The 22313-nt window shown below is 41.0% G+C and overlaps 1 protein-coding gene across 2 annotated transcripts in view; it reads left to right on the top strand.

Moving 5' to 3' along the window:
• The window catches only part of LOC126404152 (phospholipid-transporting ATPase ABCA1-like), a 209821-nt gene that overhangs the window by 152131 nt on the left and 35377 nt on the right, over positions 1 to 22313 (top strand). For both annotated transcript variants that reach the window (XM_050067165.1, XM_050067166.1), the window contains exons 40-44: positions 5297 to 5420; positions 7235 to 7364; positions 7819 to 7939; positions 16711 to 16773; positions 18291 to 18397. In XM_050067165.1, coding sequence (XP_049923122.1) covers positions 5297 to 5420; positions 7235 to 7364; positions 7819 to 7939; positions 16711 to 16773; positions 18291 to 18397 — 545 coding nt within the window. The remainder of the gene's footprint in view (positions 1 to 5296; positions 5421 to 7234; positions 7365 to 7818; positions 7940 to 16710; positions 16774 to 18290; positions 18398 to 22313) is intronic.

A 22313-nucleotide genomic window follows, 5' to 3' on the forward strand; every position in this document is an offset into this window, starting at 1 on the left:
GCTATTATTCGGCCTTGCTTTTAACTTATTCCACCGAATACCGAATGTGTGGGTTTTTTTGCAATATTCGGCCGAATATATTCGGTTACCGAATATTCAGTGCATCCCTAGTATCTACTGTGGCACTAAGTGTGAGAACAGTGTTGTTTCTCCTTAAGTCATAATTTAGTACCTTTATTGAAAATTTATATTGTGTTGCATACTCACTTTAGTTGGTAGACAGTTTTATAGTTTTCTCCTTCAACAGAAAAGACTGATTGTCCATGTTAGGTTTTGAGTAATGCAGTACAGTAGTTATTGTTTGTTGAGGCCTGTGTGTTCATTAAGGAGTGAAGCAGCGTTACTGTGTAGGCATTTAAAAACAAGCTATAAGTTGGATTACCTTTATAAGCTTTCAAGGCTAAACATAGTGTGTTTCCGTGCCCTCATCCTGGCAATAGTCGTGGCTGGAGGCATTATGATTTCGGCTTGTCGATATGTACGTCTGTCCATACGTACGTCAGCTCATCCTATTGATGTAAATGTAATATCTTGAGGAATGCCTTGACGGAATCGCTTTAAATTTGGCACATTCATTTAGACTTAACAATAAAGCTATTATATTTTGTTGGTCATTGGTCAAAGGTCAAGGTCACTGTGACCCTGTCTGTCTCATTCTTGTGAACACAATATCTCAGCAGCACCTTGGGATTTTTTGTTTTTTAATTTGGGACATGTTTACTTGGACTCAACGATGAAGTGATTAAATTTGGTGGACAAAGGTCAAGGTCAGTGTGACCTTGCGTCCGTCTCATTCTTGTGAACATGATATCTCAAAGACACCTTGAGGTAATTTCTTCATATTTGGCACAAATGTGCACTTGGACTCAAGAATAAACTGATATGAATTTGGTGGTCATAGGTCAAGGTCACAGTGACCTTGCATCTGTCTCATTCTGGTGAATGCAATATTTCAAGAAGGCCTGGAGGGAGTTTCCCCAAATTTAGTCCAAACGTTGACTTGGACTCAAGAATAAACTAATCAGAATTTGGTGGACAAAGGTCAAGGTCACTGTGACCTTGCATCCATCTTATTCTGGTGAATGCAGTATCTCAAGAAGCCCTTGAGGGATTGTCCTCAAGTTTGGTCCAAACATCTACTTGGACTCAAGAATGAACTGAATAGAATTTAGTGGTAAAAGGTCAAGGTCACAGTGACCTTGCATCTGTCTCATTCTGGTGAATGCAGTATCTCAAGAAGGCCCGGAGGGAGTTTCCTCAAATTTGGTCCAAATGTTTACTTGGGCTCAAGAATGAACTGATTAGAAATCGGTGGTGGAAGGTCAAAGGTCAAGGTATCTGTGACACACAAAACATGTTTTTGGCCTTGACTCAAGAATCCATATGCTAATTATGACAAAATGTAACACAAACATATAAGAGGATAAAGTGATGATAGGATGACATTTTAAATCCAAAAGGTCAAAGGTTAGCTTCACTACGACATCATAATGTTCTGCAAAAACACTTGGCTTGCCATCACTTAATGTCATATCTCAGGAACAGAGGGGGATACATTTTGCCAGAGACTAAATTGGTGACACTAATCTTAAAACAGTGCAGATTGTATAGATCTTCTGTGCTGCCGAGGAAAAGATGTATGCGAAACATCCATGTTTTCACAGACATGGACGTAAAGTGTGCCAAAGTGCAACTTGATTGGTTTGCAGAGGGATACAACCGCAAGGCAGTAATTCTAGTTTCAAGCTGTGACAGTGAAGCCACCTCATTGTTTTCTGTCCATAACTTTTATTGTCTGGTTATACAGTGATATGATTGGTTAAATAGCTGATTGTGGGGTTGTGAGCAGGTGGTGAAGCATTGTGATAGGTGTGAGAATATAATGCCATGCATATAAAGTTGAGCTATGCTGAGTGACAAATATTTTCTCATAAGTCTGAAACAGTTTAGATTTGCTTTGTCTTTTTTGCAGATATGAGCTTGTTATAAGAATTGAAGTTAAAAAAAATCAGTGTTGTGGTTCATTGGCCTGATCTGAAACATATTATTCTGAATGTCACGAACACTTATGTATTGATTGATGGAGGGGATACATTTTTTAAATGATGTCTCTTATTCCACTCTTAGCTATGATTTGTGATTGCAGTCCTTTGTACCCCTTAGCCTTTAGCGAACGTGTAAATGTAGATAAAAGGAGTGATGAATTATGGTTGAAGACACTGCCAGACATCTGAAGGTTTGCTTTGACATCATGATCAATGAGGCCTTTTCATCACCCTTTCAGATCTGCTTGAGAGAAACAAGGGCAGTGACCACCTACTCAAGCAAAGAAATCTGACTGTTTGCATATAGCCACTTTTGATCTTGAACATTACTGTATGTTTTGCCACAAGGGGGGAAGAGAAAGTTAGATTGCTTTCTTCTTTTGGACCTGGAAATCCAGTATAAAGTTTTGTGAACAGTATATGAATGTTAAGAGACAGGATTGTTCCACATGAAACAGCAATTGTTTTTTTGTTTTTTTTAATAGTTCTGCTGCATAATTTTAGACTATCCATGATGGTTTCAAGCCAGAAGCACTTAGCAAACAAAATATCTGCATAGCTCCTAAGCTTCTGTATAATAGAAGGGGTTTCACAGTTTTGACTCTAAATTGAAGTTCAACCGTAGAAGTCAAAATTCCTCCTGCTTCACTGAAGACAACATTTTGCCTTCCCCGGGAGTTGAATGAACGAGTCATTGACAGAAAAAGCTACAGTTTGTAGGCTATGCCCGTGAAGTTAAAATTTGCAGGGGAGGAAACTAAAGCTGTTCTTGATAAGTACCCTTGTGCCATCTAAGGGCTCTTCTTTTTTCCCCAGTTGATTGATGAAATAAGTTAGTGTTATTACATTTTAAATAAATCATTTACATTTGATCCTACGGCCTTAGTATGGTACATTCCTAATTAATATGGCAGTCATATCACACTTGATAGCATGTAGCCTAGCTTGTTCAGGTAGAAGTTTAAAATGTAAATGAGAGTTGTCAGAGCGTAAAACCAATGACCTACTGGTCATTATGGTTCAAGATTCCATCGCTGGACAGTAGCATAGCCTTCAGTGCTAAAGAAAAACATTGAAAGTCAGATCGAATCGTGGATTTGGACGTGCTTTACTTCACTTTCATGATCACGTGGAAGAAAAAAGAAGAAGCGATAAAACCAAGTGTGCCGGGTTGAAGAAATAGTTTGACATTTTGGGAAAACACTTGTTCGCTTATTGCAGTGGCTTAGATGATGAGATCAGAACCCCTCTTTTGTCTGCTACATATGGAATCAGCAGGCGGTTAGCTTAGCATAGCATTGACTGGAAAGAGCTAACATGGCTCTATTCAAAGGTTACAAAATCCAACAACAGCCACTCACTAATTTCCATTATTATTATTATTATTATTATTATTATTATTATTAGCTAGTTCACTGCTGGACCTTTTAATTATTTATTTTTTTATTTTTTTATTTGATTAGGACAATGCACATTAATCAACATATCAGCAAAAAGCATCAGTATAAATATGCCGGAGTTAGCACAGTTGCTAAATTTCATCCGTTGTCCTAAGGCAGGTATCATAAAAAAAAAAATACAGACAATACACCATGACAAATGGATAAAACATGTAGAAATCTTACACAAAAAAATAAGTCCCGATTCACATAAAGGTTAAAAGTCCATACACAAAATAGAAAAGACGGCCAGGACCGGCCGCGAGGCAACCAGCAGAGACTCCAGATAGTTACACACATGATTTGACATGTTAATCAGTGTGTATTATAGGTGCTGGTTGGTGGAGTTGTTTACCTTTGGACAGATCCAGACTAACCTTTTCACCTGTTTGCAGTCTTAATGCTAAGCTAAGCTAACCGGCTGCTGACTGTAACTGCATATGTATCGTAAAGACATGATAGCAGTATGAATCTTATCATTTAACTCTTTGCAAGAAAGCAAAAAAGCTTTCCCAAAATGTTAAACCATTCTTTTTAAAGTAGATGGAGATCCAGAAAATGTTCTTGACAAAAGTATCTTTAAATCTGGCATTTGGATTGTATTTTTTTTGTAAGCTGACAGGCTTCATGCACTCATCCTCAACTGCCAATTGAAAGCTTACTCGGTGAAACTCATAAATCACAGAGCAGTTACACACATCCATGAATAAATTCAGCGACAACAATGGCCATCATCTGGAAATCTTGCACACAGCTTTAACAAAATGCACTGCCACCCCCGCCCCACCTACTCTTTGCTCGGGCTCGCCCAAAAACAGAAATGATGAATTTATGGTCTCCCTCCATGTATGCAAGAGCTTTGAAGACTATGCTGCAATGAAGCAGCATGCATAATGCATGACTTGCTTTTGAACGCCATGCAGTGCCAAACGTCATATTTTGTCTTCCCTCCCTCTGCCTTTTCCTCCCTCATCCCGTCTTTCCTCCCTGTACTCACTGTACTTCCTTCCTTATTCAAGCCAGTTTGTTAGAGCTCAGTTCATTGTGTCTTTATTTAATTGATTATTCCTTTTGTGCTTCACTAGGCCGCCATTGAATTGTGGCCTTGAGGGAGAGGAAAGTGAGAAAGGGACAGGGCAATTTTAGGGAGAAAGACAAGTTGTAGCTAGGAAATGCCCTGTCAAGATAAGACTGGCTTTTTTTGTTTGCCTTGTGAAATAGTGAAACAATATGCTTTGGTTTTGTTTGTGTGTATCTGTCTCTTTGTTCTTGTATATAGCATTAGAAGAAAAACAAAGGCAAACACACAGAGAGTGTCGGTAGGTGCTTTCACAGCTTTTGTTGTTTGTCAGATGTGTCTCTTTGGTCTCCGGGTGCTCCCTCTACCCTTAGTGATGATTTTAAGGATGAACATCTGCTTACCTGAGCAACACCTCATCAGTTTGTGTTTACACACACTGTATGTGTGCTACCTCACAGATCACGCAGTATGTCTCCAAACGTTTGCTAAATTCCAACTTCAAGAAGGTGGATGAACTTAGATGCTCTGTGCTTCCTCAGCGTGCCATTTGGAGCCCCGCAACACAGCAGCGCGCAGCATGCAAACGGAACGCAGGATGTTTGTTAATTATCCATGCTTGCGTCAGGGCGCTGCACTCCGTCTTCCAAACATCACTAGCCACCAGCCCTGCTAATTCGAGGCAGCGAGTCGACATATTGGAATCCTGGCGGCTAATTCCCAGTCAGGGCTTGAATGTTCCAAGTTTCTAATTTGTATCTTGTATGTGTGATTGTGTGCGTTTTCCTCCACAGAATGTCACCCGCATCAACGACATAGTGAAGCAGGTGCTGCTGATATTCCCACATTTCTGTCTGGGCAGAGGGCTAATTGACATGGCCAAGAACCAGGCGATGGCCACCCTCTTTAGCAGTTTTGGTAAGAGGCCACCACAGCTATGACAGCATGACTAAACCGTGAGAAAAAATCTTTATCTCAGTGATGATTTTTGTGTAATAATAAGTTCTAAGATTGTATTGTCCTCACAGAAAAGTGAAAACATTTGCCAAGCCAGATTTTTTTTGTAATACAGTGCAAATGTTGAATCTTTTTGACTTAAGTGACTATATGTAGATACCATTTGCTATCAGGAATATATGCATGAGCCCAGCTGTGCCATTTTTCTTCCATTTTACCAGCACCAAACCTCAGTGCTGTGTTTAGGTAAATAACAACAAAGCCAATGTGACTGCATTAAAAGGACCAGAAACCCCACGATAATATTCCACATCATGTGTATCATTGCTATGAAACTTTTGCAAACCAGTTTTTGTAAAATTTTAAACCAGGGTTGTGTACATCCACATTATTGTTTGTTTCTTCCTACTTCCTGTAGATCAGTGGAATAGTATGAAAACACTGGCAGAGATGTCTATCATGCAGTGCACAAGAACAAACAAAATGGGGACCTACTCCTAAAAACATTGCGCTACTAATGGTCAAAAACTCCACAGGGTACCTTCAGTTTGGAAAAGCGGTGAAGAAGTAAACATGCTTCGCTCACCAAAAACAACTTAATTCCTCTTACCCGAGTATTACAACCTTAAATAACACTTGAAGCCCTCTTCACTCAAAATGTTAGCTGTTGTTTGTCTGGCCTCAAATTTACTGACTTGTATCTGTGCAAATTTTGCCACTAGAGCAGTGTTTTCACATTCTTCTACTGAAATGGGGAAATGTCTGTGCGCTACCCTAAAAAAACGTATCCTCTTCTATACCCTTATCCATTTTCCCACCCCTTTTTAAAGGCTTTTTTAAAAGTATTATGTGGGAAAACCATGTCAAACAAAATATTAGCATCAAAAGGGAACTTTAAACAACCTATCTTTCTTTAAAGTGACACTAAACTATTTCATTCAAAATGCCCACATCCCCACAGTAACACATATCCAAAACCTCCTCTCGAGCTCTCCTCTGCATGTGTTAAATTTACACAAGAGGCAGGGAGGAGAGGGGAACATGGCTTGTAGAGGTGGAGCCAGGGTTAAGGGGGCCATCAAGAGGCAAAGAGGCACATGAAAGAGGAAGAGGAGTCTTATCTGTCGAGAGATGGAGCAGGAAATAGTGGCTTGAGGAATCATTTGCGACGGTGGCGGAGAGCAGGAAGAGAAAAGCAATCACAACCTAAAAGGGCTAGTGTGGAGAGGGGCTATTTACCAGAGAATGAGACTGAAAGCGCTTTCGTTTTTCTTGTCTACTTACTCTGCCCCCTCGGGGCTCAAGGGTTGTAGAATGTGAGTGAGGGAGGGAAGGGAAGGAGCGGGATGATTAGAGTAGGGGGCTGTCACTGGTTTGCTTAAGTGTTCATTAGCCAAAAAACATTCACCATGAAAAGTACAGGATATCACTGATTTTCCTCACATGACGTAGGTGACAGCACTTTTTTTTATTTTTAAGGCTAAGTGGCATTTTAAACTGCTGGCTTTCACTGATGAATACGTCTCAGAAACACTTCAAAGAGCTGACAAATTCCAGCTCTCCTCTAACTTTTGACAAAGACATATTTGGCTGTCCATGAAAGAACGCACACATCTGGTGATTTCTTTTATTTTGACGATGTTTCAGCTAAATCATTCTCTGAGCTTGGAGATAAGGGCTTGATATTAACATGAACTGACACACATTAACGTTTTCTCTGTGTTTTGACTTTGTTCATCACAATAAGTTTTTACAAATTAATTTTCCTCCATCAGGGGAAGACCGCTTTGAGGACCCACTCAGCTGGGACATGGTGGGAAAGAACCTTTGCGCCATGTCTATCCAGGGAGTTGTCATGTTTGCCATCACAATCCTCATCCAGTACAAGTTCTTCTTCAAACCACGGTAAAAGTGTCTCTCAACAGCTGTAATCTCAAATCTGGCCTAAAAAGTTACATGTACAACCTATCCACGTTTCTGACTGCTGTAGTTCTTGTCCATGTTTTCAATAACGCAGAGTATTTCCATCCAGTATTTGTTTCAGTCACATAAACCATTCCCCCCTATTCTTCCCCATTTAAATCAGCAGTGTACTTTATATTCACTTTATACAAAACATCTGTCGCACTGTGAATCTGTTTGGCAAATGCTACCCAGTTTTCTGTTTTTTCCTTTAGTGTTTACTTACTCCAAAAGCCAGGTTGCCATGGAAACTAATGCCTGCGGCTTCGACTATTTATGAAAATTGCCGAGATTGTTTCACTGAGCTTAAACTTTGACCGAGATAATTTGTCATGCGAGTTCATGTTAATTTTAATGAAGGGTGTTGTGCCAACTGCGGTTGACTTCTCTCTGCCAGGCTTATTTCGGGGAAGTCATTATCCGCTGAGAAAGAGGATATCGATGTTGCTCGGGAACGCGAGCGGGTGTATGGAGGCAACGCCCAGAACGACCTTCTGAGGATCTGCGACCTCACTAAGGTACTGCGCAGGGCAGCTTTTAGCGCTTGCTAAAGTGTTGCTTTAATGTTGGTGCATGGTTCTTATTCTGTCATTCCTTTTATGATTTTTCAGTCAGAGTTTGATTGATTGCTTTATTCTTTTTTTATCTTTTATAAAATGTGAGGTTGATTTAATTGTGTGAATAATCCAACGGCTTCAACGGAGAGACTCAGGAAGCTTCTGTCCTCAGGCTGTCAGGATAATGAACTCTGTCCTCTGGCCTTGGCATATCCTCGGCCTTGTCTTGCCCTCTGTGAATCCTTTGCTCTGCCCTCTGCATTAACATATTTGCACTTGAACATGAACAAAGTCTTGTGATATATGTCCATTTTACATTTACATACACTAAAAAATTCCACAGCCCACATACACACTGGGTCAGTATAACATATTTCAATACATCTGCATTTTTCTGTGCTATCCTTCATATATGTTTTCTATTTTTATTCTTTATTCTTATTCTTATTCTTTATTACATGCTGGACTTTATAGTGCAGTTTGCCACTTTGCATTTCATTAACACTGTTTTTTTCCTCCTGCAAGACACTTTTAAACACTTTTTCAATGGCAGTGATCCACTATATCTGTACATGTGTGTGAGTAGGAGGAGTTTTTGAAGTTTTTTTCCTGCGCTTGCACCTGCGTTATTCAGCTTGCCAGGCAAATGGGAAAGACAGGTTGCGAGTGTGCAGCTGTGAACATTCACAAACATCATAAGTGGGCATGAGAACCAAACCAGATAGCATTTCAGGGGTGTAAAGGTCTGAGCTCCTCCACAGCTCCGGCCCGTCCCTCCTTGCAGTAGGTGAAGTCGAGCGTGCTGTGACGGTGCGTGCCTCAACACCGCCGAGATTAACGCTCCATCCGTCGGCAGATGTTCCCTCCCTGCGGGTGGTGTGGCAGCAGGAAGTGTCGCCACAGCAGCCTGCTTTGCAGCTCCTGTGCCAACAGCTGGACGATCTAACAGCCTTTTGCTTCTTGCCACCCTTCTTCACTCCTTTACTCCCTCGGTCTTCGCAATCACCCCATACTTAATCTTTCACTCATTGCTCACGGACACAGACGTGCGCCACACTCCCTAGGGTAATTACCGAACAAGTGCTGGGTAAAACAGTTGGATGGGTTTACAAATCATCTCGCAAGGTGAAAGGGTGTGGAGACGAATGTTCTTTTTCTAGCTCAGACTTGTAGAGAGAACTTTTTTTATGCACTGTGAACCCGTAAAAACACTTCATCTACTGTAAATACAGCTTTGAAACAGTGTCAAAAATGTTAAGATGTTAGATTTGATATGAACGAGCTCGTCTGCCATTGACAAGCTGCCGTTGTTCATTCACACCTTGATGGTTGACAGTATTTCTGAGATGAGACACAGTGGCCCATCACTGCACAAAAACAGCAGTGCAGTGGCAGAAGGCATCGGGATTCTTCCTGCAGTGCCCTCATTGACTCCCACCACAGCTGTGCCCCATCCATTTGGGGTGTAGATAACAAATTGATCAATGGGCGCGTGGCTTCGGTGGCCATGCGCCACAGGCTGAGCCCTGTCATAAATCTGAGCATGCCTCTGAAGCGATCGACAGGCCATCAATCATGTGTCAGGATCCTGCTCCTCCCCTTCCTTTTCCTGCCGCTGTAAACAGGAGCGTTTTGCTGTGCGCCCCACCTGCTAGCCTCCACTTAGCTGCTGCGTTAGCGTCAGCGCTGTAATCGATGGAGACTGTAATGGAAGTGTGTCCGTCTGTGAGCGTTTTCCAAGCCCAGTGCTGTCAGTTTAACCTTCCAGTCACTCACTAAGTTGACAGAGAAAGTTTAAAAGAACCTTGTGGCAGCTGTTTGAATGTAGAAGGCTAATGAGTGATGAGTGGCACCTTGGCATATACTACAAGTATGCCTACGTGATAATGTGTACTCTGTGGTTAAGAGGAGACTCGTTTAACAAGAGCTGTGTGTTTTGTGGTTACAGAATGGCTGCCTTTGTGTGCCAAAGTATTTATATCATCTGTTTTAAATTATCTTTAAAAACATTTACAGACTGGTTTTTAAGTGGTTACTTTTTTTTTCCAGCAAGTCATTTGTTATTTTTGCTTTCTCACAATCTAATTTATATTCTTTTGTATTTTTTTTATTTCATTCTCTTATCAAATACTATAAATCCCTTTGGGCAATGATTTTCAACCAAGGATGTCTGCAGTTTCTATGGGGTTCTTGGAAAGATTGTGAAGCTAATTTCAAAGAGTAAAAATTACATAATTTGGTAAAAGAAAATATCTACACTATATATCTGTATACTTATATATCTATCCACATATTTGTATGTAGGAGGAAAACAAACACAAATAAAAGAGGCTGATATGCTGAGAGCCAGAATATGCTGACTCCTCAGTTGTAACAACTTAAGACCACACACTTCAGTAAGGAGTGTACGAAAACTAGTCGGCAAGTGAAGAGAGGAGTTAGAATAAACAATTAAGATTAGCACTTGTTTCATAATCTGTAAATATGTGTGTGTTGATGGAATACTGCACCAGTAACAATTATCCAGTGCTACTCTGATTGCCTGGCAGCTGATACCAGCCTTTGTGTGTCTGTAAGCTGCTGCTTGTTTTTGTATGCCCTGATCAAGACTGTGAGTTGGAACGTGTAGGCCCATTTCTTTTTCTTTCTAATTTGGCTAACCTATCAGTTTTTAGACATAGTCAAACTTTGACCAAAGTTATCAAAATAAAGAGTCCAAAAACATTTAGAAATCAGTTTGTGCTGTATAAAAACACATTATAACAATATCCACTTATAAAAAACATGACCAGTGTTAAAGGGACAGTTCACCCCCAAATCAAAAATACATATTTTCGATCTTACCTGTAGTGCTACTTATCAGTCTAGATTGTTTTGATGTGAGGTGCAGAGTGTTGGAGATACCGGCCATAGAGATGTCTGCCTTCCCTTGAATATAATGGAACTAGATGGCACTCAGCTTGTGGTGCTTAAAGTGCCAAAAAATTACAGTGGAAAAATCAACAACAATATCTCCTTCCAAAAATCATACTCAAGATAATCCACAGACCTTATTGTAAGCAGTTTCATGTAAGAGCTATTTTCTTTCGACTAAACCACGCCCACCAACCGTCACAATGCAGAAGGTAGTGTGCATCTACTCATGGAAGAGAGAGGCTTTTGCTTGTGATAGTGTGAGATATAAGCATCAATGATGTCGTCCTTGGCTGAAATGTTTCCAGAGCAGCAACAGTAATGTTTACAACAGCAAAGTCATTAAACCCAATAACATCTCACTGGAAACAAATCTTAAATGTCAGTTAAATAAATAATATTCATGACATCACAATTCTAAGTTGCTGATGTGTGTCACTGAATGCAGGTGCCCTGCTCGCAGAGGGAAGAGGGGCAGGTTTGCCTCAGTCACCCAGAAACTAAAAGTTTCCAAAATTTTAAGATCTGTTGCAAACTAAGCATAACAGTTAGACTACATGAAGACACCACACTGTTAGCTGAGCTTGTGTGCAGTGCTTGTGTTAAACATAGCAGCGGTGGATGAGAGACTGCGAACAGACCAGGTTAAAGTATTGCTTTCTATAGGTTGATGCTTGTTGAGCAGGTGTATTGACAAAGTAGTGGCTGTTTTACTTGCAGAGCTTTTATTGCACTTACCGTAATGAGCGTAGTGGTGTTGCTGCTGCCCATTGACACAGAGAACAGAGGAGAGGCTCCAGCGTGATGATAATTTACGCCAACTTGTAAAAAATTACCAACAAAAGATGTGGTAATGTTGAAGCTTATCGATATTACGGTTTACCGTAATTATGCCCTGGGGCCTGTTTAATAACTGGTTTCGGTACCCATCGCTAAAGGTTAGGTAGCTTGGTGTTGCTAGGTGAGCTAGCAGTAGATGCACGCTTCCTTCTGCGCAGTGATACAGTTAGTGGGCGTAGTTTGATAGAAACAGCTCACAACAAGGTCTGTGGACTATCTTGAGTAACCAGGTCATGATTCCTGGAAAGAGACACCACTGCTAAGGTTTTTAAATGTATTTTTGTGGCGCTTTGAGCACCACAAGCCGAGTGCCACCTGATTTCATTACACTGGCGAAAAGGCAGACATCTCTACGGCCGGTATCTCCAACACTGCTACTCACACCAGAACAAATTAGATTGATAAATGGCACAACATGATGATTGATTTTGGAATGAACTGTCCCTTTAAGTAATGACCTGTTTAATATCAGCTCAAAAAAAGACCTGTAGAACATATTTTGTGATGTTGAAAAAGGTTATATGAGCTACAGTATTATGATAGAGCTGTGGGATCATAGAAGACAAAAAAAGTTAGGAGCAGCTGCTTTACCTCAGGATAGCACCTGATACTGCTGTGAGTCAAATGTGGAATGAATGGACCATATATTGGTGAAACCTATTTTAAAAAACAGTGTTGTTATGTTGATTTACGACCTGATCTATAGCATTCAGCGTGTGTAGCTTATTTTCTAACCTAAATCTGTATTTTAGGTTTACTCACCTGCCACCATTGGATCCTATCAACTGTCTCGTCTGCTTAGATGTCGGCCTGCTTATCGTGACAGCTGCTGTGGTGCTCGAGTCAGAGGGGACTTATCCTTTAATTGCCTTCCTCCATATATGTATCTGCTGCTTTGATGTGGCTTTAGCACTGCAAACTATCACTAAAAAGTAGTATGTGTAATCCAGGTTGAAAAGTACCGAGTGCAGCTGCCAGATGGCTCTGAAGGAGTGATGGATCTATGGAACTCCTGCTTTTATCAAATGCTTTTGATCTGCCAACTGTGTAATAAATGCAATGTCATTGTTTGTCAGGTTTGAAGTGGCAGCTCTAAATTTACATTTGCCTGGTAGCGTTGTGAATGCAGCTGGGACAGTCGAGTCTGTTTAATGGTGGATATTCGGGCGCAGGATTCTATACAGGAAATGCATCCTTCATACCGAGAATCGTTGGCTGTCACTTTTCTGTTTTAATGAACATTCGCTGTTTCGGTCTTTGACACTTGCACACAGGCACGTAAACACACACAGCACTCATCGAAAACTATGTTTTCAACTTTTAAAAAACAGAAAAAACAGCCAACAGTAGTCAGTCTTTTATAACTCAAAGGGGCACAGTGCTGTCCTTGATTTAGAATTTTAAATGTCTTAACTGTCACACTCAGCAACAACAACAAAGGCCTTGTCTTGTCGTTCCGTGCTGGAGCAAGACAACGCTGCTTTCAAACCATTTCAAACATATCAAACCCTAACATAGTTTTGGATGTGGAAAAACACCTCATGCACTAAATACCTCATTTTGTCGAATGTACGCCTGCTGTTTTTTTTTTTTTTTTTTTTTTTAGATTGTAAAATCTTATGTTGGCTTATGGGAGTTCCTTTAACTCCTCTGGTGGGATTTTCAGATGATGCAGACTTGAATGAAAATGTGAATAGATGAGACTGGTCAGCGGGGGAGGATGTGGATGCAGCATGGAAAGTTTTCAAGTGAGATGTGGAAAAAAAACCATCAACCATCTTCTCATTTCCTGTGTGTCGCTACATGACCTTAGCAGGATACTGGCTCTTTGTCCTGAGAGATGGGGTCCTGCATCTCAGGTGGTTGAGTTTTGCTTTTTTAGTGATGGTGGAAGTTTCAGGGATGGTAACAATCTGTCAGTCTTACCCTTTTGGTAAGGATTACCATGAAGTTTTAGTGTCCATGGTGACCAGATGCTGCATCTTCATGACTAATGTGATTCTACAGTTTTTCATGTAGAGACTGTGAACGTTAATTAGCATGAAACATTTAACATGTATTGCCACACTGACCTTGGTGGGCCATGTTACGTGATGTTATGTTATACAAGCGTGATGTTGCAACTATAGCACATGCAAGATGAGTCTAGCCATTTAGTGCCGTCTTGGGATAGGTCAGTGACTTTATGTAAGCACTACAGAACCAATCCTGTTAAGACTTCTGTGTTCTGCTCTGCTCATAAATAAGCACTGGCTCTCTTCACTGAGAGGGGGGTGTATTTGTCTTATGCACTCAGGTATAATGTCTCCATAATATACTGAATACACGATATTATTCCTCAAATCCAGCCAATGCTTTGTGAGTTTATTTCTAGAATGCGAAAATCTGTCCTTGCACAACACTTCAGTTTGTAACAGTTTATATCTGTAAAGCTAATATCCCCCTCAGGCTCTTTTGTATTTTGATTAATGGTAACTCAACATACTACCATGCTCGTGTTATTGAGATACTACAAGCGAAACAACAAGTTAAACGCATTAACGCAGCACTTATCAATATTTTTGGCTGGCCAGACCTATAAACACAAAAGCCTGTCTCATGAGTTACTGACTGACTGAGTGATGTAGGTTGCAAGTTTCACCATTGGTCAAGGTGGGATTGATCTTTCACAATGAACAGGCGTTGCCAGGCTGAAAGGGCCGTGGACACTGACAGTCCCGTATTTCTGTATCCCTCATCGTCTGTAACCATTGTGGCACATTAGCATGGTGGCAATAGCGAGCTAGCTAGCTAACAAGCCAGCTGCTACAGAGTAAAATAAACACCTTAATGCTTCATCAACACAATCTTGTCCTAGTGTAGGAAAGCACATTGCTATTATCAGATGAGCTACAACTTTGTTTGGCTAATTTTCTGTAACCACTGTAGCGTTAGCATGAAAGCATGGTGGAATTAGCAAGCTGAATTGTCAGTTTTGGACAGAGGAAAGGATTACCTCATCAATTTCTTGGAAGAACAGCTGTGTCTGTTTGACATAAGCCTTAAATTGACTATTATGTGTTGCAGTGTCAGAACGGGTGCTGGCATAGTTATGAGGAGGAAGTGGAAATTAAAAGTTAAGAAAATAATAGCCTATGTGTTACAGTGTTAGTACGGATGTTGCCACAATGACAGAATTCTCCTTTTGGTAATCGGCGACAATAGGATGTTTTACAAACTATCGTTATTGGCAGAACTTGGCATTGATGGTGGTCGATAGCTGTGCAACCTTCACTGTCATACCGGAAATTACATCACCAACTTGAGCTGAAGAGGGGAGAGAAGCATTCGGTTAAATTGAGAGTAAAGGCTCCAGATAAAGCAGGTCCCTTTTGCTGTATGACTGTGTCTAGGTGTGCTGTTTTTCATATAACATGTATTTGTATGATTTTTTTTTCCCTGAAGTCTTGGCAAAAGTCTGTGACTGAGTATTTGCCTCCACTTCCTTTTTCAAACCAAAATTTGTTGTTTCAAATTAAAAGCCCTGTAGTGTTTCATACATGGTCCAACCTTGTACTAGATTTTTAACCGAGTCTTGTCTGGTAAATAATGGGTCCAGTATTTAAGGGGTCACCTGTGGTAAAACACGCAGAGACTTGTCACAATAACTGCAGTTCCCCTCAGCCTAACAGAGTGTTTTAGCTTCCTTAGGTCATGTTTTTGTGTTTCCCATGACGTTGGTGTTTTGGTTCTGTCTTGCAGCTTTTGTTAGTACCATTTTCAGCAGCAACATGAATCTTTTTAAATGAATACTCTGCCCCAAAGATTATAATTTATAAATCAATAACTCACCCCAGGGTTACTGTGAATTCGTGAACTATTTGCATAAACAGTCTAAACAAGAAGTGACAGTTGTGGGTGAATGACAGCAGAACTTCCTGCCAATAAACAAGCTCGGAGGTGGGATGTAAATGGAATGCACTAGAAGAGTGTAAACACACATGCCTGCCCGGGTGCACGACCCGTCTGTGTGTGAGACTGTTTATGTGGTAGTGACTTATAGTAAGGTTTTATCGAAAATGCATGTGTTTGGAAACTACTGAGCATACGACTGGATAATTGACACACACATGGATTATACCGCACAAGTTGTGTGGGAGTTTGTTAACGGATGTTTTGATATAGTTTTTCTGCTGTTGAATGCGGCCCCCATTTACTTCAGTTCATCAAGAATGTTCTCAGTTTTTGTTCTCTTTCTCACCATGGAGGCGTGTGAGAAAAACAAAGTTTTCTTTATGAATTCATAGTAGCACGGGGTGAGTAACTGATATACAAATGATCATTTTGGGGGCGAAGTGTCGCTTTAAGTTTAACAAGCACCACATCCTTAAACTGTCCCTGGTGTGGCTATTCATTTTTCAACTGGTTATCTACATGTTCCATGTTAATAGCTGAAATGAAGGACTGCACAGCATGCTTTCTCACTAAAGTCATCTCTGTATATTGAGCAGCTGCAGTAAAGCCAGTGTCCATACATAGAATATTGGCTGACTTGTGAGTGTGTTGAAGGTTATTGAGGGTACTGAAGTGGCACTCAAAGTGGAGACAGATTTCCTCATGAATACCGTCACTGCAGTCACAAATACTAATGTTCATGTCCTCCTCTTCTCCCTCCTGCGCAAGCGTCTAACTTTTTTTTTTTTTTTTTTTAATACCTTTTCCCATCTGGCTGGCTCTAAATGTTGCAAATTATCCCTTCCTGATAATTTCTTTTCCTTCACTTTCTCAGCCTCCCTCCCTCCTTCTTTTTCCACCTGCTTCTTCCATCTCAACTCTTCCCTGCTGCTCTGCTATATTGCTCCATATTTTGTCATGCTATCCTCTCTGTTGTCTCCCTCACTGTCGGCTCCCCAGCCGTCCCTGCCTCCTGCCTTCTCACCCTCTTTCTCTCTCCTTTTCTGGCTGGCTGCTTGATTCATTTTATTGTCTGCTCCCTGCAGGTATACTCTCGGAAGAGCACCCCTGCTGTGGACAGGCTATGTGTGGGAGTACCTGCCGCAGAGGTGAGCCAAATGCTGCTGAATCACACAAGCACCTCTTCAAGCCTATAGTCTGGCTGACGACTTTCTCGCATTTGATTACTTTTCAACATCCACCAGCAATGAGAGAAAATGAGAGACATTTTTTATTCCCTGTGAACCAAAAATCCTGGATGTGAATTGACTAGAATTTTAATATTCAAGTAGAATTTTGAATATTAATGACAATATTTACAAAATATTGATACACAAGAGCAGGGAGCAATGAGCAGGAATTCTCTGCCTGGGCTTTGGTTTACAGTTTAGTTATTTCTTGAAGATTTGAATTGGTGTTTGGCAGTTTCTTGCCTTCTACTGAGTCGAATCGAAATATCTTCCAAACGCTGCTTAGAGAAGGCGTCAGGAGGAACACTAATCTTCTTATCGGGCTTGTTTTCTGCCATTATGCTACTGCCAAGCATGTGTGTGCTGGAAACACACAAGCAGTAGAAGAGCATTGCTAGAGCAACAGAGTCTGTGAAGCGAAGGCATGAGGATCCAGTGATGTTTAGTTCAGTACGCTGCCAAATTAGCAGTGGGAAACTCAACCAAAAACAACAAAGTGAACTTTCACACAGTTTTTGACTTAGGAGCCTCGGTGTAAAATTAATGTACTGTCAGTGTAAAGCTTCCATAGTCATTATAACATGTTATACTGCACACATAGCCACACACACGCTTGCGGTCTCCCTCTCTTTCACGCACACACACGCTGGAGGCTTGATTTAAACATAATCTCAAATGCTGACAGGCAGTCGTGCTCGATGGGCTTTCCGGTGGTATCCATCCTCCCTGCCACTGTTTACTCAAAGCCCAATGTAAATGCCAGTGGAATATTGTGATTCACAGGGCTCTGCTGATCACACACTGCATTTCCATGCATTATTTACATCAAGCTTAGCCCTCGTCTATGCATTCACAAGCACAGGTCACAAACAAGCAGGGATCAATGAATGACAGAAATCAAATATTTATGCCAGAGCCAGAGCACCTAAGGTGGGTCACGTGACCGCGGGGCTCCGCAGAGACAACTTCCTGCCGCATGCCCTCCAGAGGGAAGTCAGATCGGCAGCATCAGGGAAAAAAGACAGACAGAGAGAGAGGATGGTGTTTGTTGTAGAAATTTACAGAAGCAGGAAGAAATGCTGCTGGGAATGGTCGGGTTTTTATAGTATTTGTTCTTGTGTGCCTGCCGTGTTGATTTAGTGTCTGTTGTTTTGTTTGTGTACAGAAATACATCAATTTGTTATTTTCCTAAACACTGGACCACTCATGTGTACTCTATAAATTGTAGTTTCAATTATACTGTATACATTGAGCAAATATTTACACCGTTTATAGATAAACGTCATTAACAAGATTTAATGGGGAGTGTTTATTCAAAAGAAAACCACATTCAGGATATTTGAAATGTCATCGGAAACCGTTGTCTGCTGTTTGTTTTCCAATGAGGCTACAAAACACTGTTTTCCTAACGGAGGCCTCCCCATTGTTTCCATCAGTGTTTCGGCTTGCTGGGAATCAACGGGGCTGGGAAAACCACCACATTCAAGATGCTGACAGGAGACATCCCAGTCTCCGGTGGAGAGGCCTTCCTAAATGGATACAGGTGAGGCGCTAACTCCCACTAGTGCACCAAGTAACTCATCATAATTAGCCACCCAAGATGGCTGCTCATATGGGGATCGAGCTGTTTTTTTTATAGCTCACAGCCCCTCTCAGCTCCTCTTGTTCTGTGTAACTCGGCTTTCTATTCCGCTATCTCTCTCTCACTCTCACTCTTTGTTTTTTTTTTTTTTCTTGCCTAGGTAGTTTCGATATCTCTTATACATTCTGCCATCTCTGCCTTTTCAACTTTGGCTCTCTCATGTCTCCTCACTGCGATATTCTCAGAAATGCTGAAAACCCTGCTCCCGCTTTCTTCCTGCCTCTTGCACATCTTGCACATATTTCATTCCTTTTCACATCCTCGCCCTGTACCTTGCTGTTTTTTGTCTCTGCCTTACAGAATCAGTCATAGGGAATCTTTGTACATGCCAAAAAAATAGCTTGACACCAGCAATATGAGACTCAAGCACTTGAGCGAAGGAAGCCTTGCTCTTCCTTATTTTTAGGAACAAACAACTGTGTTTCTTTGCCTCGGTGTGCATCTCCGAGGCAGCACACCCGAGCATAGTTGTGTGTGAGCTGCGGTTGGTTTCACGTCACGACGGTTGCTATAGTTGTTCATTTATACATCTGGTAATTGACTTTGTGTTCAACAAAGAAAGAGAGCTGAATAGAGCAAGGTCTAACACAGCAGTGTTAATGTTGATTAATGTGGGTAACAGAGATCAAAGAAAAATCCCAGAGACCTTTAGGGGAAACAAAAACTGAAAAGAGAGGAAAAACAGATGCGTGTACACCCACTCTTCTGTTTTTCAGCTCATTACGCTTTCTGTGCATTGGCAAGAGAAATGATCGGCAGCATCTCTTCAATGGAAGTTCCTGCTCTCCTGACAACTGCCTCTCTTATCTGCGATTGTGTGCTCACAAGGACTAGCTGTTCATACCTGCATTTGGCATCTGAGCTGCCTGGTGTGTTGCTGTCTATGTAATGCAGAAGACTAAAGCTAGACTGCTAACAGCCAGTAGGGGCTCATGGGCTGTCTCTTGTAAAAGAGTAAGAACAAATTGACAGTAGCAGTGGACTGCATGGGTGTGCCTGGGTGTTTTGTGTGTAATGGCTTGATCCACAAATGTGAAAAGACAAAGAAAAGTCCGCACACTTCAGCTCCCTTTAGGTGCATTTATTCCAACATCCTGGAGTGACGTTTTGGGCGACAGGTGCCCTTCTTCTTGATCCACAAATGTACCATCATTGTTTTTCTGAAAGGAATAGTTCAAATTTTGGGGAAATTTGCACATTCTTTACAAGAGTAAGCAGAGATGACACTACATTGCATCTCTGAAAGCTAAATATGAAGCCACAGACAGCTGTTGATTAGCTTAGCTTAGCATTAAGACTGCAAGCCGTCAGAAAACATAATGTGTTAATTAGTCTGCTTTAATGGGGCCAGTCGGGAATTCATTTATTTATTTTATTTATTTATTTATTTTTACCTTTGGACGGAGCCAGGTTAGCTGTTTTCCCCTGCAACACATTCTCACTCCTAACTCATCAAATACTGATGCTTGCTTGGTGGCCCCACACGAACCCTAACCTTAACCCCTCCAGTGTCACTTTTAGACGCTCAGGGACTGCATGCCAGTCTCTGCTTATTATAAGCATTGTGTCTTTTAAACATTACATTTCTGGGTGCACAGGAAATGTACAGTTTATGCTTATTAAAGGCATATAATCTCATTTCAAAATAAACTTTCAATGTCGGTTTACTTCATTTTAAAGTTTACTTTCTTAGCTTTCTACAACAAAAGTACGTGGGTAAGTTTAGAAAAATGATCATTGTTTGGGTTACAGTAAGGATCTCGCTTACGTAACTTAGCATCACGTATGTCACATGACAGACATACTGCTGTTAAAGTAACTGACTGATTATTGGTTTGACAAGGGACATGAATAGCAATCTCCCAGGTGAAAGTCCTGTGTTTGTTTGACCTATTCACCTTTCCTCCCGCCTGCCCTACTTTCTTGCTCTTTATACTGCATCAGTTGCTCAGAGTGTCAGACAGTGACATGACCCCGCAACATACAGTTACAAAAGGATGCCTCAGTGTATCGGCAACTGATGCAGAGGACCACTGACTAAGCCTTGGTGTTTGACGAGTTGGGAGTGAGGGCGGGTTAACCCCTGCTCCTAACCTTTATGGTAAGCTATGCATCTATCCCTTGGCAAGAAACGATTAAGTGTATCTCAAAAAATGTCAAACTGTTCCTTTAAATAGACCTCTCTGTGATGCAGTGTATCACAGTCACACTTATGGCCACCAAACATTTCAAAATTGTATGAGGCAGAAAATAAAAACTTTACTAATTAAATGCTCTGGCAAATTTAGCATGCAGGCTTTAAGCTAAACAGCTGTTTAATTAGCCTAAAAGCATGTATGCTAATAGCATACAGAATGCTAGCCAGCACCCACGCAAAATCAAAATATATTTGATCGGCTCTGTGATATTTTTTTAATGAACTCTACCATGGATACTGTTTGATGGCAGATTTAGGGCCTTATGTGTGGCTGACAGGACGTGTTTGTCTCTAGTTTGAGGGCAGTCAACTTGGCTGGTCGATATCTGCATATGTATGCAGAATCTGTAGGTAACAGTATAAGATTTTGGTACTTGGAGCATGCTGGTTTCATTTGAAGTCCACATAGTATTGAACAGTCATGTAAGAGTGGGCTTTGGTTGCCTGCAGGTAAACAGTCCATGTTGAGAGCAGAAGAGGCCGAATGCATTGGCCAAAATGTAATCTCATAAGTCCACTGACTACTGTCTTATGACAGTTTAGCTTTTTATTAGCTTTTTTCTCATTTATCTGCTTTAATATGTAGATATCTGTTTATAGTGATGAGCCAAAATGTTTTCTGGACCTGCTGAAAGTTACTGATTGAACTGAAAAAAATGAGCAGCGCACAGAGAAGGAAATCTTGGCCAGTATATTGGCTGGCCAGACCAGATCTCCCAAAATATTGTCTGTTGTCCCGAGAGTCTTTATCCTCATCAGATGATAGCTGATAAGATCTGAGATAAGACCCACAGTGACAAAATCTGTCCAGCTGCTGCTAACAAACCAGAAGGGTGGAGCTACTTTAAAAGCTGTGATGAGACGAGGCCAACCCGAACCAGCTGAAGGCTACATGACCTTCTGTTATCATGACGCTTTATCAGAGCTAAAACAAAACATAATATTAGATCAGTAAAGCTTTCAGTCCACTGTGGCCTTGTTGAGATCCAGTAGCCTCTAGACACATCAAATCACATTTAGCCTCCCCCAGGCTGACCATCGCTCCTAGAAAATAACATTTCAGGGGAAAAATGGGTCCAATATTATCTTTAAAAAAACAACAACAAGGCAGCTGTAAAAAGAAGAGAGAAAATCAGCCGTAACATTTGTTGTCTGCAGGAGGTGAAAGTATTAATATTGTAGATTGCAAATAGAGCATGTCTGCATCCAGAAGTGCTGCTGCCATTATTTCACTTGCCTCTAGAGGGTGCATGGCTGGGAAAGATTGCAGAGTCTTTGTTTATTAGTTTGTTTGCTTTTCTTATAACTACGATTACAGAATGTGAAATGAACCACTCTGCTGCTGCTGCTCTATATTGGTGTGGAAGAGTTTCAAAGAGAAACAGAGGCCTTGACACACTCAGCTCCGATTTTCCTTTTTTTATCGAGGTATTGTGGAAATGTGATGAATCTTTCCAAGTAAATCAATTTTAATCTCGGCTCTCTTTGAAATACAATAGGCGACATAAATTATGTGTGTGCTTCTTGGCCCTCTAACTGTTGGTATTGTATATTTGATATGGTAGTCTCTGTCCTGCTAAGTCATTTAATATAACCTTTAGATCTGTGATCTCAAACATT

This window comes from Epinephelus moara, chromosome 17 (genome assembly GCF_006386435.1).
Source record: "Epinephelus moara isolate mb chromosome 17, YSFRI_EMoa_1.0, whole genome shotgun sequence".
Taxonomy (NCBI): domain Eukaryota; kingdom Metazoa; phylum Chordata; class Actinopteri; order Perciformes; family Serranidae; genus Epinephelus; species Epinephelus moara.